The sequence below is a fragment of the Chanos chanos genome, chromosome 6, assembly GCF_902362185.1.
Source record: "Chanos chanos chromosome 6, fChaCha1.1, whole genome shotgun sequence".
Taxonomy (NCBI): domain Eukaryota; kingdom Metazoa; phylum Chordata; class Actinopteri; order Gonorynchiformes; family Chanidae; genus Chanos; species Chanos chanos.
This window is the reverse complement of record NC_044500.1, coordinates 8,709,728-8,728,580: the sequence shown is the minus strand read 5'-3', so window position 1 is coordinate 8,728,580 and position 18,853 is coordinate 8,709,728. Positions and strand designations below refer to the sequence as shown.

Below are 18,853 nucleotides of genomic sequence, written 5' to 3'. Positions count from 1 at the left end.
TACTTTTACTGGTTTACTACCAATATGCTTTCCCTTTAAACTAGAAGCAGACATTACAAGACGTTGAAACATCGAAGTATCTTCCTGCACGTTCCAGATATCTACGTACACATTCCATAATTTATCAGCTGTGTGCGTCACGATTTACCTTCCATTATAACATCATAGAAGCTGAGCACATACATTTGTGGGCAGTGATACGGTTACTAACTTTAACAGATCATATTCAAGCCGTCCGTTTCACGATAAAAATCTGATACTTAACATGCTACGAAAAACTTCTTCAGAGCTTAGTGTTCCACTGAGTGTGGAGCACCTCAACTCAAGCGGCAGTTCAGAGACATCAAGTGAGGATGCTGAGGCCCAGTTCGCCTACGAAATGAACAGGCTCAAGTCGTTCCAACTGATGCTGTCGGAACAGCATAACGAGTTAGTCGAACAGCTTGCCAAAGCGAAAGGGGATGAAGAAGTCCTGCGGCTCGAAAACAGTAAACTGAAAAACCTCGTCAGACAGACTGAGGTCACGGAGGCCAAAGGCTTGCGCGCCTCTCTTAAGGAACAAGATGAAAAACTAGCCCATCTCAAGGAACTGCTTGAAGAGCGCGAGGCCGAAAAGTCTGCACTGCTGGATGAACTCGAGACAAAGCAAGGCGAGCTGTCACGCATGAAATCTGCTCAGCAGCATGACGAAAAAATGCTCAAAGAACAAATCCAAGGAAAAGCATGTTTGATACAAGAAATTCAGCTTCAGGAGAGAAATATGCAACAGATGGATGATGTCCTTGAGCAGAAGGAAGCGCGTAATGCCGAACTGAGGCGTTTAATAGAGGAAGAACGGGCCCGTACTGAAATGTATCAGAACAGGATTAACGAACTGGAGGACCTGATCACCGAAGCGTCTCACTCCACCAATGTTCCTTCTCTTGCAGAGGAGCTGGTGTCAGCTAAAAACACCCTCGAGGAAGAACTGGCGCTTAGTGTGGCTCTGACTCCAGGCGCCTCGAGAGATGATGAAAACTCCCTGAGCCAGACCAAAAGCTGGTCGGTCCAGAGGATCGGTGTTTTCGCTCTGGTCTTCTGCGTGCTGATCACGCTGAGTGTCCTGATACTAGCTGGTTGGGGCGTATTACCCTGCGCCAACAGTACAGGAGCTTCGTGCTCTGGACTTTTCTCGGACACCGCCAAAGACTTCCTCATGCCACACTGTGGAGTCCGCTACAACGAACCGGCTCCTTTTTGAGATTAAAAATAAACTATCTGAATAAATAAGGCTGTTTTCCTGTGTTTTCCACTGCGCGGTCAGGGTGGATGTATTATTTATTTTATATATTGCGTTATTTTAAATAACGCTATATATATATATATATATATATATATATATATGTTGCGTTATTTTAGGTGTAATGAGGTATTTGCTTTTTAATCCTTAGCATGCAGTCGAGTTATTGCAAACATGTGAGTCTTAAAAAGATATGAACCCAAGAGTACAAATGTTTCATCACCTAAACAAACGATAAATGTCCTGTCGCAGCAGGTGATATTTTCTTGTCGATTTGACACAATTAATGGTCCATGCTGAGTTATACGTCCTAGAATGATGGGCGGTGTTTGATGTTATTCTAGCATTGACTATGTTATATGAACGTGAGCACAAATAAACAACATACTTTAAAAAGTTTCATTTGTAAAACCAGTAAAATAGAGACTGTGTCACCCCGTTGCTGTGTGGAACATTTTCAGCACTGTGGAAATTGTCAGCTATTGGTGGAAAGAGACAGGCTGTGGCGCTAGGTAGATGCAAATCACTCTATGTTCCCCCTCCAAATGAATAATTTTGTAATATTAATCTTATATTTGCTCTACAATGTTATTGAAATTACGTTCTTATTTGGTCGTTTTAATGATATTTTTGATGACATAACCTTAGCCGCGAGAGGAAGCGCCAGCGTTTCTTTGATACATGCAAACAAAATAAAACTAGTTTAAAACAGAGCTAAATTAAGCTGTCGGTGCCTGTTAGTAAACAGCACACTGGAGCCAGAGCCATATAAAGATGACTACATGCAAGGAAGCTTTAATTTTTTGTGGCAAGTTTGAAACGGACTGTATTGGGCATGGCTAAGACAAAATATTTTCATAATGCAACATCAACTTTGGGATACCCTTTGCAGATTGTCTCAAAAGGTGAAACAGTGTCCATGCAGACGTGTTTTACTTGCACTTGATGAACTGCTTAAAGAGGACCATTTGATCTGCCGAACCATGGGCCAGATTGTAAACCACATGGATTGGATGTTGTTTAAAATGCCAGGGCGGTTGTTTAGCTCCTTGCAGTACTCATATCCTCTGCCTAGTGCTGCAGTGAGTGCTGATTATAACCAGAAACAAACACATGCTTCATTTCCACTAACAAGACAGACAGCTATGTTAACAGATGCACTGTGTTAATGGCAAACCTCTTTTTATTGTCCCTTAGGAGCAGAGTTTTAGGTTTAGCCTCCTCAAGAACGTTGGTCTAAGGTGGCTGAACATGGTGACAGAGTTCATCAGACTGACATGGCATTCTAGAGGCTTGATGGTTCTCCTTCACGTGCCTATAAGCCCTCATTGCAAATTGGATCTCGGATAGCCTTTTTAAGGTTGGCACTAAGTAAAGTACATTCTAGGAGTGATTGTACATAGGTATCTGACAGCACTGTACTATAACAGTACAGCTGAGTTTATGAGCACATAATACATTTTTGTTCATCCCGCTGGTCAAGAATCAATACCACAGCAGCTCAATGGAGAGCCATCACGCAACGCAGACCTGGGTAATTTACAAAAGATCACTCAGATCCCAAGGGATCAGGAGACACAGATCACAATCAGGTTTGAAGGACCATAATCCTGACTGAGGATATTACAGACACCATTGTTAATGCCCACTATCATATAGCAGATATTCCCAAATATTCCCTCAACTCTGTTGGCTACAAACAGATTACAAGCACCTATTTTTTTTCTTCTGGATGAAGTAACACACTAAGAGATGTACAGACACAACTAGAATAATTATAAAAAAAAACTGTATATGAACAAGCAGAGAGCTTAAACAAGGCTTAGCACAAAGAGTGGAACTGAGAAACTTTGCAGTGAACTATGTGGAAACAATGAGTATATCCTACAATACAAGTCAGAAATGAGTAAATGAACAGAGTAAAAAGAAACAGGTGTAAGTGATCATCAGTTCATCATGAGATGAATGAGCCAGCGGTTAACGAACACTGATGGGCTAGAACAGAGGGAAGTGGAGACAGAAGTGTGACGAAAGACATGTATTCAGTTGTTGCTGTAATTGATATTGTAACTTTGTGAACCTAGTGTTGAGGTCAGTCAGAACAGATCTAGTCATTAAAAAAAGGGTCTAATCACCGATATGGTAAAATATATGTTTTTGTTATATAGAATAGGAAACATAAGGTCTTAATTAAAATGACCATGTTTCTCATTAGGTAACTGATAGAACAATTTCACCACCGGGGTGCTACTTTTCAGAGTGAAGAGCATCCATCGATTGGACATGTGTGAGCACTGAAACACTGCAGAAAGATAACTGTCAAATGCCAGCTCATGATTCAGATGAATCAGTTTGTGATTCAAGTTTTGGTCAGAGGTGAAATTGTTAAAATGTCAGGTAACATTCTTAAAACAAATTAATTTGAAGACACTAAATATTCATTTTACTAGTTTCATTTAAATGAAACATTTTTGAAAAGCAGAAATATTTTTTGTGTAAGGGGGAAAAAAAGCACACGGACATGTTCCAAGTAGCCATTCTACAAAACTTTGCAAATACAGACAAATGGGTTTTTTTTCCTCTGTGCATAAGATCTGTTCTATTTGCCTCTTAACAAGCGACTTCTAACGAGCAAACCTCGTAAGATATTTTTGATTGCCTGTAGCTGGAAGGGGGTGGGGTAACTTCACACACATGCTAACCAATCCTCTATAAAAACTGCCACAAGAGGTTGTTTTGCAATCACATCCAGCTAGGAAGTAATGGCTAGAGGTTGTAGTCTTACCAGATTTGTGGCCGTTTGGATCTGGGTTGGCATGCTGTGCGATGCTGTTCCCAATCTTTGGAAACCAGGAGCACAACAATCACAATCTCTAGCCTATCAGCAGCTGCAGCAACCTGACTCAAGGTTTGAGCATAAGCAGTCACAGCCGTTTGAAAGATGCAGCGTGGATGACTATGATAAGGTCCAGTGTGGGGAACCTGATTATTACTCCTGCTGATTGTGAATCTATAAACTGCTGCTTTGATGGACGGCAGTGCTATTATGGGAGAGCAGGTGAAGACTGTTTCAGTGCAGTTTGTCTTGGTGCTTTGCTAGTTTTGTGGAATTGCATGATGTGCTTTCTTTCTGATTTGTTACTAGTGACCGTGCAGTGCTCAAGGGATGGTCAATTTGTGGTTGTGGTGGCCAGAGATGCCACACTACCTGAACTGAATCTGGATTCTGTCAGCCTGCTTGGAGGAAATGATGCACCTTGCAGCCCTGTTGGCATCACTGCTGCCTTTTGCTATTTTCCAGTTCCTTGTCACTGAAAGTGGCACCAGCATGTCGGTTAGTATCTTGACTTTGCCTGGGGTGGCCTTGCTTAATTAAGAAGTACTAGAATACTAGTTCTCACTTGTAGGTGCAAGATGACTGGTATACGAGAACTGGATGTCGTCATCCTATGAGGTTGGTGTTGGACCCCTTGGCTCAATCACTAGGGACAGCTATTATAGGTGAGTACTGCATGTGTTGGGTGGCTTTGCTTCTTTCCCCCCAGGAGGTTTCTGCAAACTGTCGTTCTCTCCTAGGGTCCTCTTCCAGTGCAGATATTTGGGCACTGGGGTCAAGGTCCTGGTGATTGAGGTCAACATGGTTCCTCTGCCTCTTCCTGTAGCTGAACTTGGACCCCTCAGGGTGGAGCTGAGACTAGCAAATGGTGAATGCTTCTCAAAAGGCTGTGTAGAAGGTAAGGTGCTGCTTTTCTTTCTTCTGTTCAGTCCTGAGATTAGTGTTGGCATGACGCTGACTCTCTCGCAGAAGAGGCAGCATACACTTCATACTATGATGAAGCAGACTACCCCATTACAAGAGTCCTGCGGGAGGCTGTGTATGCTGAAGTACTTATTTTGGAGAGGACCGATCCCAACATTGTTCTGACCTTGGGCAACTGTTGGACGACAACTACACCCAGTCCTGAGAGCCTGCCCCGTTGGGACCTTCTGGTGGATGGGTACTTTGCCCAGCTGACACTACTTTCCTTATCCACTTCCCTTTTGTACATTTACTTAGCCTGGTGCTCTCCGCAGGTGTCCATACCAAGATGATCATTACCTGACCACTCTAGTCCCAGTGGATGAATCCTCTGGTCTTCCCTTCCCAACCCATTACAAGCGCTTCATCTTCAGGATGTTTACCTTTTGTGGATCCTGACTCCCTTGTTCCTCTGGAAGAAAGGGTATTTGTATTTTGACAAACCGTGAAACTTGGTCTACATGACCTATAACCTGACATATGGCTTTCATCTGACTAGGTCTTCATTCACTGCAATACTGCTGTGTCATCCATCTGCCACTTACAACTGTGATCATGGATGTAGCAGACGAAGTGAGTAACTGACCTGCTTGAAATGACAGTTTGGGTAATCTGCAACTGACCCTTGCATTCCCTCCAGGGAGGCATGCAGAGGCTGGTCTTCACGACGGTCCCATGGTTTCCAGTGGGGAAGTAATCTTTGTTGCTTGAAGTGAACTTATGTCTTGGTGCTTCTCTAAAAACTGCTTTGTTTCTTAACTCTGTCTTTTATTCTAAATGTTTTATTTGATTTCTTTAAATCCATAACTGTATACTGCAATACTTTCTAGCTTAGTGCAAGGCACTAGGAGTATCCCTTTGGGGGGGGGTGTTACTTGTTTAAACCACAGCTTGTGCAAACTTGGTTACAACCTTGCACAAAATGCATGTTATTTCCTTTTGTGTATGGGGTTTTTTTTTTTTTTCATTAAAATGAAGGAACTGGAAACTAGTCAGGTGACATGTCTTGTGGCTTGACTTTCTTTAATTCTAGCCAGCCATTTTAAGCAACACCAACTGATGTCAATGCTGCTGCCACCCCCCCCCCAAGTTATGCCTTGTGTATAGTTGTTGCAGTCATACAACTTCCTTTTGACTTGCTAGATATGACCCAACAGATGTATGCCATTAAATGGCTGTGATGGAAATGACTCCTGTCAGTGAATGGGATGCTGTGAATTGTGTGTATGGAATTCACTGGGAGTCACAGCCTTTCCTTGCTGTATTTGTGTTTTGGTTTCTGTGGCTCTTCCATGTCTTTAGCAGCTACCAGAAAAGTATTTTAACCAAAAATCAGGTCTTTGACTGACTACACCTATTCATTTCCTGCCATTGCATAAAGTCAGTGTGTACGCTGATGGTAAAGGTAATGTTAGTCATGTCTAAATGGACCAACAATCACCAGAACACAGGGGGGGGAACTAACTTTATCCACATCTTTTTGAAATTTTGATCTTGTACTATTTAAACAACAAAGCAAGGGTTAACGGGGCATTGCTTTGATTCAAAATGTCCAGAGGTTCATTAAATTCATCTTTGCTGGGTGTAGCCACACCTATTCAGTGTGCTACAAAAAGGCAAGACCATTGTGCTGTTGCAATTAAGAGTGTCTCTGTGGCAGTAATGATGGGATTTACTTTTGGTGTTGGCAGTTTTCTGGTGGTTTTTTTTTTTTTTTTTTTTTTTTTTTTCCCCCTTAGTCTTACTGAGGCACAGCAACTACCTATGCAAAAGCCAGCATGGTAGCAATCCCTATATCAGGAACAAGTACAGACTCCTCAGGAGCCTGAACACAGAGCCCATTCACCAGGAAGTTCCTGTACTTCAGAAGCCAAGACAAAAACCTATTCAGGAGCCAGTGAATTTTCAGTCCAAGCAAGTGACGTAGGGTCCTGTTAAGCAGTTGGCTTGGGGGTTTCCAGAGAAGCCGGAGGTGCCATTTGATTTGAAAACCCCGTCTTCCTACCAACACTGTTGCAGTCCAGAGTGGCGAGAATGTAGTGTGGGTGGAGGTGAAAAAGGATCCAAGGATCCGGCTCTTGCACTGGGAAGCTGTGCTGCTGCGGCATCTCCGGCCCTGATCTGTTGAATCTGCACTGTGGGCTTGTGGCCGCACGTTAACGGTGGAGCTGTGCATTTGAACAAGCTCAGCATCGTGAGCCCAGTCTATTGTGCAAAGAAACTCTGTTCAGTAACCGTTGCATCTTGATTCAGATGACTAAAGATGAACTTATCTACACCTTCACCCTTGTTTATGTGCCAGGGGCTTTTGCTGGTGCTCCAGTAGCTAACACAAAAGGTGCTGTGGTTGGTGTGAAGTGTCACTATCCAAGGTGAGGCCTGTTTTTTTTTGGCTTTTTTTTTTTTTTTTTTTGCGCATCTCTTGTTCTTTCTGCAGTGAGATTTGTTTTTTATGCGTAATGCATTTCTTCAGACTACAGGAAACATGCTGTAAGTAGTCATGCTTTGAGCCCTACTTGGATACCTTATGCTGCCACCAAAGTTGCAGAGGAAAAACTCCTTGTTTTCTCCCTTAGACTCATGACTGGTGGGTAACATTTATTGCAAATCATTCAGACATGGATATGGGTTCAATAATGACTCTTCCTGGCAGTTTGAGAGAGCTTCCAACCAGTAGATCCTGGGTGATCTCAAATATTGAAACTTCAGTGATGCAGTACATGCGTGTGTGCTTGTGGATAGCTGTGTGGCTACCACGGTCCCTGAGGTAAATGCAGTCCCCAGTTATACCTTCATTGAGAACCATGGGTAAGGGCAGGTCCTCGTGAATAAGTTCATGCTTGAAGTGCAGTGTCATTTATATGGCACTTCTCACAGGTCCATGGTTGACGCCAAGATTACAAGCTCAGCAGGCTAAGACTCCCGCTTCTTGCCCCCCGAGACCAGGATGATAAGCTCCAGTTTCAGTTGGAGACGTTCGGGTTCCAGGAGGGCACTGGCTCGGTATGTAAAGAGATAACGCCTTGCTTAGCTTGGTCGCCTTTCTGAATTTAATTTTGCAGATCAACTACATTAAATGCTTCTTGAAGGCTACAGCAGCTTCATCTCCCACTGATGCAGAGCACAAGGCCTGCTCCTTCTCAGTCCATGGGTATGTATCCAAGTGCATTCTGACTCCAGGCATTAGAGTTCCAGGAGCTTAAACTAGCTGTGTCCCTCAGGGGTGACTGCAGCAGATAGAAATGATCAGGTGTGTGGCTGCTGTGACCTCAGGAATGGGAGGGATCTAAAGGCTAATGCAGGTATGGATTAATTTGAGGATTCCATATTGATACTCTGCCAAAGGAGCTCTTGGTTCCTGGTCAGTGTGACTAATGTGTGATGGTGGTCCCCCCCCCCCCCCCCCCTTTCCTCTTAGATCTCAGATTGGAAGGTGAAGCTTCCCTCAGTCTCATTGGCAAGGAAAATCCATTTGATGGTTGAGGTTTAACAGATAAAAGTACAAAAATATATCCATGAGTTGTCTGTTTATGACTGATGCAAGATGGAGAATTCTGTAGAAAGGCCTGACATACAGCTGAAGGTTGACTATTCCCTGTGCTGATCACTCATTTTGGATTAACATGCCTCCAGAGCCAAAACTCCATTGCGATGAACACCAACTTGCATCTAAATGTTATTGAAAACAAGCCTTATACCTACCAGGTTGCCAGCCAATGTGATTTGGGGAAAAAATAAAAAGTTGACCTCTCCACATGCAAAGTGCATACATATCTGCTGACACATGCATGATGAACCAAAAAAATATGTACAAATGAGCTCTGAAATAGAGCCTCGTTATGCGAGTGGGTTCACCTCGGGGCTTTTTCTATAAAAGGACATTTACAATGTGCTGTTTTTCTGTTGCTATTTTAGAAGTGGATTCTGAAATATTAGCTAGAGACTTTCTATTTCTATTCTTTACAGATTCTCTCACACACAATCTCTTCCTGTCACAGTTCTGTGTGTTTGAAAGAGAGGCAACCTGAGAACAAAAAGATGCTGGTTCAGTTAGCCCCGATCAGCTCTCCAAGGCTTTCTAAGGCTACTAAAAAAATATTCAGATGTTAATAGGTCACCAAAGGGTAATCTGGAAAGCAGTCATGACCACTGATGTGGAAACCTACTTGCAAGAGTTTGTGATCTTGCAAAAGTCAAACTTTGTAGAAAGCACAACCCTAAATCAAAATGAAGCTTAACATGAATATGGAAAGAACTAGACAGCTTTGGTTTTCCATGTTGTATTTTGAAGGATAAGAGTGTAGCTAAGGTAAAATATAAACAACAATAGCACGGCTTCACTCTCGGCTGCTAGCCGATTGGCGGAGCTTGTGTTCCACCCTTAACTACAGTCGACCAAATAGAAACAAAATGTCATATTGTTATGCGCTGCATCAATGTGTTTCGTTGACATTCCAAGACAGATGAAAATCACAAACAACTCTACTCAAGATGGGATGCTGGTGCAGCAACTGAAACGTTTCCTTAGAGACAATGAGCCGAGAGTCTAAATGATAATAACAATACTGATGCACTCGTAACACTCAAATTATTACTCATAGTGCCATCCACTTGCAGAGCACAGTGTTCTTAGGCAACCGATTTTACTTCTCCCAAATCAATGTGGCCTTTTCATTAGAGGCTCTTACTTAACCACACTTTCCCAGGACCCCATAAAGCTACCTCTACTTTGACGACAAACGCGCGCGTAATGAAGCCTATTCGTATAGGGTGCATAATATTCACGTCATCTTTAAGTAACATACATTTCCAATCCTACGGACTACTGTATACTGAGAAAACTATAGGAAGGCTATATTTTGATTATATGGCATGTAAGTTGGGCATGGGTCAGCCTGCAGTGTACTAGTTGCAGGAGTCTTTAATATGGCTACGCGTGACGTAGGCTGTGTCCAGACGGTGCATGTAAATTACTTAACTTTTCAAACGTGTATGTAAATCATGCAGATGTAAATCTCTGATGCCTTATTATTATCACTGCTTCGTGGAACGTGTCTGTCGACACAATTAAGACCTGATACAACGGCTGTCTGAGGAGTCAAGAAGATTTTGACGCATTGCAGGTTTCACTTCCACCATCTAAACTTACCGGTATTTGGAACATTGAAATAGTGTTTTTTTTATTTAACCATCTCAAACAGTAAACCTTAAACTCTTTCCTGTTACTGTTGTGTGAACGCTTAGGCCATATGTAATGGAAAGATGCAGACAAACGCAAAACGAGAAGGATCAATTTGTGACCCCCTAACCTTAGCCCCCAAAACTCCTAATGCAAGAAAGTCGCCGCTATTGGGGTCAGTTACGAGCCAAAAGATTTCTCCGCAAATCGTGCAAGTAGTGCCACGGTGATATCTGGATCCTTGCTAATTTCACTTGGATGAATAAATAGAGCAGGATTAAATGGGGCTTGAAATGATTTCTAAATCTGACAAACCCTTCTGTGTGATGTAAAATCTTTTAAATATCCCTGGGTATATGGAGACTTCAAAGTATGAATGATGTCATTTGGCGGATTGATACGGAGTAAACGAGGCCGCGGCATTCAGCAGAACTGACAGCGGAGAGCAAGAGACTGCACGGTCCGACAGAGAGGCTTAAGCGTTTGTGAATCATTGTCCTGTCAAGAAATAAGACAGTTTTTATTTACAGAGGAGGTTGAAGACAGGAGCACATCATAATTTAGGCACAAGAGAACAATGGTAAGTGACGACTCAAGACAAAAGCAAAATTTCGGATACACTGCCAGTTGAAGCTATTCTAGCTAATCTTATTTAACCCAGTTGGCTACAGCAAGATTTTATTAGCTTAGTAGTGCTAAGCTAACTAGCCAGAGATACCTGATGTTGTTAGTCAACAGGTAGGGTATGAGCGTTATTCATATATGTAGCGGTCCATTGTCAAGTTCAGCATCTTTGTGAGTTTGTTTTTGGCTTCAGATATCATTAACTGATGCTTGCTTTCACCAGAGCACGAACTATGTTCGAGACAAGATGTTCAAACATTTTCTTGTAACTAACGCTAGTTATAGTTGTGCAGCGCTGTTGACAGCATTGACTAGCCAATTAAAATACGTTTATTTGGCCCGCTAAGGACCTTTAATAACGTTTACCATATGGCAGATATCTTATTATGCGTATTGTTGTTGTGGAGCGTGTGTTTGGCAACAATCTTCAATGTCTCCTTAAGCTAACCATTGCGACTGGTTATATACGTTAGTGAGCTTGAGCGAGCTATTCGGCTAAGCTGTCTACCACTATGCATGTACGATCAAGAATGTGAATATGGCGTGCTATTCTTCAGCAATTGCTTAGACAAGTTTTAACAAGAATTTAGCTTGGCGATGATTTTATATAACATGGGAACTTTGATAAATTTATTCCTCATGATATCAGTCAGAACAGCTTCGGTTGCCATTGAATTAGCTCTTACAAACTGTCAGTGCTTACTCACAGCTGTACGACTTGTTATGATAATTTAAATATTTTTTCATCTCCATTTTGATGTTAGATAGTAGACCCCTTGAGGCACTATCGGTTTTGCTGTCGGATAATTTTATTTGGGCATCCCTCTTTTTTTATATTAAAAATACACTGTAACAAGTAGGGCGTGGTAATCATTGTGCTCAGATATGATAAATAATCTTAGGTGTAGCCGATCAAGTTACTGAAATTTTCAATCTTCACATCGCAGGCACACTGTCTTAGGTGACTTTACGGTCGCCTTATCTAAAGGATGAGCTGAACTCATCACCCTTTAATGCTGTCAGACATACAGACGTAGACGTGTCTCAAACCACATGGACTAAGTCTATACCTGACAACATTATGGACAGCTATCTGTTGCAGCTAAACTGTCCTGACTTAGAAAACCGTCGATCGTCATTTCTAGCTGAAGTATATATCAACTAGCAATCGCGAGTAGTACGTCGGACCTTTCAAAACAAGCCACGGTGACGCTTTTGTTACCTTTATCCGTGGGTTAGGATTAACGAATGTTTTTGTTATTAACACAAGACTCGTAAGTGTAGGTGAAAAAAATAACATGATAATCTTTTGATTCAAATTGACTGCTGGACGGTGATGGTGCATATTGCAGCAGGCTGGACTGCAGTGACTGATCATCTCTGCCACCCTGCCTTCTTCTCTCACTACTCCACCCCCCCCCCCCACCCCCCCAAACCCTCCCTTCTTCCCCCTGCATTGAACCAAATCATAGCTGGTGCAGTAGACAGACAGACCCTGACTCTGCAGTGCACACGGTCGCCAAATTGGAATGCAACTTGGCACGCAGGACTCTTGTTGCATGATAAACAAACAGTTGTCCCTCCCCACGCTCTACTTAATCCAGAGCGATTGCCAAATTCTCATTAAAATGCTGTTTAGGCCTTCGCTTGCAGTCTGAGCCCCCGTGTGCTCATGTAAGCATAAAGGATAAGCAGTGTTGTTGAACATGCCAGCTGCAGCGTACATGACACACCATCTGCCCCCCTCAGGCAGGTGTTTAACTTTACCCTGTGGCTCAGGCATCTGATGCCTTAGAACCGAAATGTCTCGCTTCATAATTCTGGATTCGGTTACAAACAGTTGACACCTGCAGCGTCAGCTAGAAAAGTTCTTTCTCCGGATCAAGTTGCTTTAATAATCTGACGTGGAATCCATCTCATTGTCACTTCTCCTTCACGCCCCAGCTTCTAATTTTTCAGGGACTGCCGTCACCTCCTGTTCGTATTCGGCAAAATTAGAGAGAAAGCAAAAAAAAAAAAAAAGCGAATCACAGCTCTTGTAAGACTAACTGTTTGTTGATTCTCTGTACAGCTCTCTCTCTCCGGTTTCCGTCTACATTTGGCTTGTGCCCTCACACTGTCATTAGTAAGGCTGTGTCATGTTCTATGAATGGCCTGACTGTATCTCCTGTCAGTGATCCTGCTTCATACTGGCATAAGGAACGGATGGAGCTGCTAGGTTGTCAAACGTCCGAACGGAACCCGGATGAGTCATACCTTTTCGCCTCTCCACTCTTATCGACGTGCCATTTTGTGCTTTTCAAAAAAAAAAAAAAAAAAGAAAGCTTCCTTTTTTAAATCTGTTTGTCTCTCTCTCGCAAACTCAAAGGCCCCACCTTTGTTTTAGCTACTATTCTCAGTCTATGTTCGAGTCACCTATAGTGCTGTGTGTGTGTGTATGATAGTATTTTGCCCAAAGTATGTAGCTTTGGAGAAAGTGCACTGTGAAACCTGCCTTTTTTTTCTTTCTTTTTTTTTTAGGAAGTACATAATGAACTCTGTGTCAAAGAGAAGTACCATAATTTTAAGTGTGCTACATTGCTGACCCTCTTAATGCCTCTCTAATTATACCCAGCCTGGGTATTTCAGGCTTTGGAGTATTTATACTTGTCCTTCTTTGCACGCGCTGAGGCCGAGGTGTGTGTGAATTCCGTATTACTGGAGTCTTAATAGTTACGGGGCTTTGGTGTGACTTTTCTGTCTCTCTCTCTCTCTCTCTCTCTCTCTCTCTCTCTCTCCCTGTCTCTGTTTCTTTCATGTAGGCTGACCAGCTGACCGAAGAACAGATTGCTGGTGAGTTGAGTGACCACAAGGTCAAATCAACATATGGCGACCCTGCCAGTTGACTGGACAGCCTTGATTGGTTGCCCTCTTGGATTTACCTTTATTATATATATATTTATATACTTTTTTTTTTTCAACATGTTGGCAGTCGGTAATAAACAGCTGAGGTGAATGTGACATTGCAAAAGTAATTACTGTGATATTTTATCAGTTCTCCGAAGGATGATTACAGTCCCATTGGAATTAACACATTATCTGTAGCAGTCATTCTGTACCCATTCAGAGAAATCTTTCCTTGATTGCTATTTTCCAAATGGATCATTTGGGTGTTGTTTTTATCGTCTCAGATCACTTTTTAAGAGCTTTGCCCTAATTCTTCTGCAGTTGAAGGGTTAGAGTCTGTAAAGTCATTGTGGTCAGACACTCAAGCCACAGCCTGAAATCTGCAAGCTACAGATGAAAAGCTCATCAAAAAACTGTCAATCAACAGTAGGCTCTTTCTCGTGTTTTTTAATGCCGTTTTGCCGTTTGGAATGGTCCTGTTCTGTGACTCTTTGACCCGACAGAATTCAAGGAGGCGTTCTCGCTCTTTGACAAAGATGGGGACGGTACGATCACCACCAAAGAGCTGGGGACAGTGATGCGTTCACTGGGTCAGAACCCCACGGAGGCGGAGCTCCAGGACATGATCAACGAGGTGGACGCTGACGGTGAGAGGATCTTTACCTGTTTGTGGAAACGGAATGTCATTATCCAAATGTGTCTGTTTACCGCTGAATCTTTGTCCGGTCTTTACCTTTTTACCGCTGGGTCGAGAGTGAGAAGGAGGTGTCTCAGATCTGCCACAGATATTTATGTGTGTTTATGTTAGTTCATTGTGTATGCAAGCAATATAAATATTTCTTTTTCTTTTTTTTTTTTTTTTTTACATAATTCATTTGTATTTTATGTACGTAATAACCACTAACGAAAAGATTGAAAGGGAATTTGTTTTTGCTTGTTGGTCAGATTTATTTCTTCTCATATCTCGTCTTCCCTCTTTTTTTGTTTTTGTGTGTAAAGCCATTTTATCATGTACCCTACTTTCCAGGAGTGATAAACAGTGGAAGATTATCCTGGTTTTGATGTGTTGGGGTGTAAATCTTTATTCATAGTACAACTGAACGTAGAGCTGTTTTTTTCTTTTCTTTTTTCTACAGGAAACGGAACAATAGACTTCCCAGAGTTCCTCACAATGATGGCGAGGAAGATGAAGGACACAGATAGTGAGGAAGAGATCCGGGAAGCCTTCAGAGTGTTTGATAAGGTACGGGGACATCTGTAGACCTGCCCGACTGTTCAAATCAAACGCGTCACCGTAAATTGTCTGTCGTCTCCCGCGAGGACATGTTTTTGTTTCTCGTTCCCTCGCTGTTCATTCATCCCCCGTCCATCAGCATCCATACAACATCAGAAGCAAAGTATGTAAATTATACGCCACAAAGACAACAAAAGAGAAGACAAACAAAATAAAGAAAACTAATTATCTAGCAGATCAGCATTCGAAAGCCCTCTTTACTGGTCTCGCCTAGAAAAGACCTCTGAAGTTTTTCTGGCTCCTGCATGCTCCTTTTTAGACCGCCAAACCCTGTAGTAATTCCAAACGCAGGCCAAGGGAAAGAGCTTATCAAACCCCCCCCCCCCCCCCCCCCCTTCCCACCTTTCCTTGCTTCTGTCTCGTCACACTGCCAGTGTTTATGTAAGACATCCATTAATATACTGTGTAGAGTGTGAAAGTGGGCTGATTAGCCTGGTGTTTATAGTCTGGCTTCGCCTGAACACACACTGTTATGCTCCTATCTGCTCATTAGAGATCAGGGGTCGTTTGCTTTTTTAAAATAATGGTTGACATAAGGAAAGGCTCTGACCAGCTAATTGTAGCTGTTGTTACAGGGAACTTATCCGGACTTTTTTTTTTTTTTACACCGTTTCAGTGACCTCACGCACTCTGATCTTTATGTTTTTGGCTTTAATGTTTCTTTTTTGAGACCGACCAACGTCTTTGCCCTCGTGTCTGAAGGCAAAGTGTATCACAGAACAAATTTTCAAGATATTTGGTATGAAATGTTATCCATTACCCACTGTTTTCTTGTTCCATTTTAAATGAAGGGACATGTCTCTTTTTGTGCGGGCATAACAGCATACTGACAAAGAAAACAGAACAACATAATGTAACACCTAGCCTGTATTCATATTTATATGTGTGTGTGTGTGCGTGTGTGTGTTTTTTTTAAACCTTGACAGGATGGGAATGGCTACATCAGTGCGGCAGAACTGCGTCACGTCATGACTAACCTGGGTGAGAAGCTGACTGACGAGGAGGTGGATGAGATGATTCGAGAGGCAGACATTGACGGTGACGGACAGGTCAATTATGAAGGTGAGCCGCCGCAACCTCCACTGTGGTCAAAGCCCATTGGTCCTCCAACACCCCGACTGTTTGCTCATATTCAATCATGCAAATATCAGCATACAGCGGCATGCAACAGAAAAGAGAGAGCTTTTGTGTCTTAAGATAAAAGACAAACACACTCTACCCAATTTCACTCCTGACAGCAATTCATGACACCAGGTCTTGCTGATAGTTGGCTAGGAATTCACACAGTTTTACTCAGTCACTTAGTGATTGATGGGCGACTCAGTGAATTAGAAAAGCAAATGGAATAGTGGTTGTATTTAACATACGTCATACCTACATGCACATCTGTGGTCAGCTTATTGCAGCCTAGTGATTTTTATGGCTTCTATGAAACACGAGTCGGATCGTAACCATCTCCGACTTCACATTTAATTGTCGGTGGCCCTGGTCTTTCAGATGAAACTGTTCCAAACGCAGCATGGCCAGTTCAGCGTAGCCCTCTACAAACTGACACTTCCATTCGAAACGTAGGCCTGTCACAGGGCAGCCCCATGGCACCTTCTTTCACCTATCACGCCACTGATCACAGCTCTATGAAAATTGCACTGCGCAGCGTCACTGGAGTCGAACCCCTGGCTCCAGTGTCCGTACTGCCAGCAGGGAAAGTCAGACCGCCCCAAGAACACCACCCGTGTAGAAATGTGGTATACAAGCCTTTGGAGTCATCTGTACAGTCCTACCTCATGCCTTAGGAGTTTTTTTTTTTTTTTTTTTTCCCCCATTCTTCTTCTTGGTGTGAAACGAAAGTTTTAAGATTGTAATGTAATGTGTTCTGTTTTGTTTTTTGTTTTTTTGTTTTTTCTTACAGAGTTTGTGCAAATGATGACTGCGAAGTGAAGGATGCCCTTCTTTTCTCTTTCTCTCTTACATTGCTTGTCCTACTAAGATCACTCTGTCTTTAAACAAACAAAAAAAAATTATATATATATATATATATATATCAAACCAAAAGTTTACTCCAAAAGCATTAGGTTTTAAAATGACAGTAATCATGGCTTTAACCAAATTTGAACGTAAAACGTATCTTGGAAAAAAAAAAAAAAAAATTTGTGAAGAATTAATGCAGATTAGTCCCAGCAGAAGTGAATGGACCAAGCATTAGCTTACTGAACGAGACATTTCCAGAGAAGATGTCTCTCAGATCAGACTACAATTTAAAGAAAGAAAGTCACAGACAGGATCTTGACTAAATAATTTGGGGATATAGCGTTACCTGAAGATGTAAACAAGTTGAAAAAGGTGTCTGAGATGGCGGTCTTTCCTTTTGTGGGAGAGCAGTTCTCTTTCTTAATTTTTTTTTTTTTTTAGGTCCATCTCAGAAAAAAAAAAAAAAAAATGAAAATGTGTTGATTATTATAGATGTCACAGTGTTACATCCACTGATGCATTAGAGAAACTGACTACTGCATGTTTTCCTCTGTGCTGAAACCATGCCTTTCCTATTTAAGATCCTGAAAGGTTTAACAAAACTGGAAATTTCAACAGTATGTGAGAATAAATTTCAGTTGTACTTAAATGTTTTGGAAAAAATATGTGGTTTTGGCAACGACATATACATGACATGACTGCTTCTTTATAAGGTAGAGAGCAGATTGGATCGCTTGTTAACCAGTTGTTTTGAACGGACTGGTTGGCTTCTGTCATTCTTTACCTTTTGATGGACAGACGGGGGACATTTTCCCAATTTTTTTTGTCTCGATGGATGGCTTTGCATTTTACGGCAGCACTGAGATCTGACATTGGACTTGGAGAGCAAGAAGCTGATTGTGTAAGCATTCACGTGAAACCATGACATATGGAGTATATAAACAGTTATCACAGCGCTTACGCTTTTTAAATGTACATTCTCAAAACAGCAGTGTCTTAGTAAACGTTGCATTGCTTCTTGTTACTATAACTTACGTCTGTGAATTCTGTTTCACCCATGGTTTTAAAATGTGCCATAAGAACTCCTAAGCCTCAACTTTCTTGCGAGATTTACTTGTAGTATAATAGACCAAATATATACACAAATATATAAATATATACACTTATATCTGTATTTGCACTTTTGGTGTAAACAAATAATATGTGTTGGCTGTAGAGGAGAAACCAAATGTCGCTAGTGCAGCTGCTACAAGTCATTTGTCTCTTGCTCTTGTTGGTTTGTCGAAACCTCATGTTGTCAAGTGCTCCAGATTTTTGTCTGTATTCTGCTTGCTGTACAGCTAAACAGGAGAGACAGTTGGGTGGAACAGGAGAAAGTAGGAGAAAAAAAAAAATGCTAGACTGTTGTTGGTAATTGTTAGTTTGAGGAATTCAGATGACTTGGGTCCGTGTGGCTGAATAAAGGATTGGTGTAGCCTAATGCTATTGTTCTGGAAAGGATCCTTGTATTATGTTCTTGTACTGGTAGGGACTAGTTTTGACTAGATCCCTCTTGTCAGTTGTAGAAAATAAGAACGGGATAATAAAACTGCTCAGTCTTTGGAGAAGAGAGAGTATAAACATATATATCTCTATATATATATATTTAATATATATGTTTATATATATATATGAAATATGTTTTCCAATACAAAAATAAATGTCTAAATTCATGCCCACATCTCTTTGTTGTTATTGTATTTCATGCAGTCATTGATCTTAACATGCCCTCTGCGGTTGTGTTCACATACAACAGTGAATCTGTGTGCTCCAGGTTTACCATGT

General features: G+C 41.8%; 1 protein-coding gene and 2 pseudogenes across 1 annotated transcript; all 3 read left to right on the top strand.

Moving 5' to 3' along the window:
• Nucleotides 1-4,041: 4,041 nt before the first annotated feature.
• On the top strand, nt 4,042-5,631 carry LOC115814994 (zona pellucida sperm-binding protein 4-like; annotated as a pseudogene).
• A 1,225-nt stretch (nt 5,632-6,856) lies between these two features.
• Nucleotides 6,857-8,281, top strand: LOC115814993 (zona pellucida sperm-binding protein 3-like; annotated as a pseudogene).
• Nucleotides 8,282-10,702: 2,421 nt separating this feature from the next.
• calm3a (calmodulin 3a (phosphorylase kinase, delta)) lies at nt 10,703-16,999 on the top strand. The gene is made up of 6 exons (XM_030778531.1): nt 10,703-10,837; nt 13,683-13,713; nt 14,271-14,414; nt 14,904-15,010; nt 15,988-16,123; nt 16,971-16,999. The coding sequence occupies exons 1-6, from the start codon at nt 10,835-10,837 to the stop codon at nt 16,997-16,999; spliced, it is 450 nt and encodes a 149-aa protein (XP_030634391.1). The 5' UTR covers nt 10,703-10,834.
• Nucleotides 17,000-18,853: the final 1,854 nt, after the last annotated feature.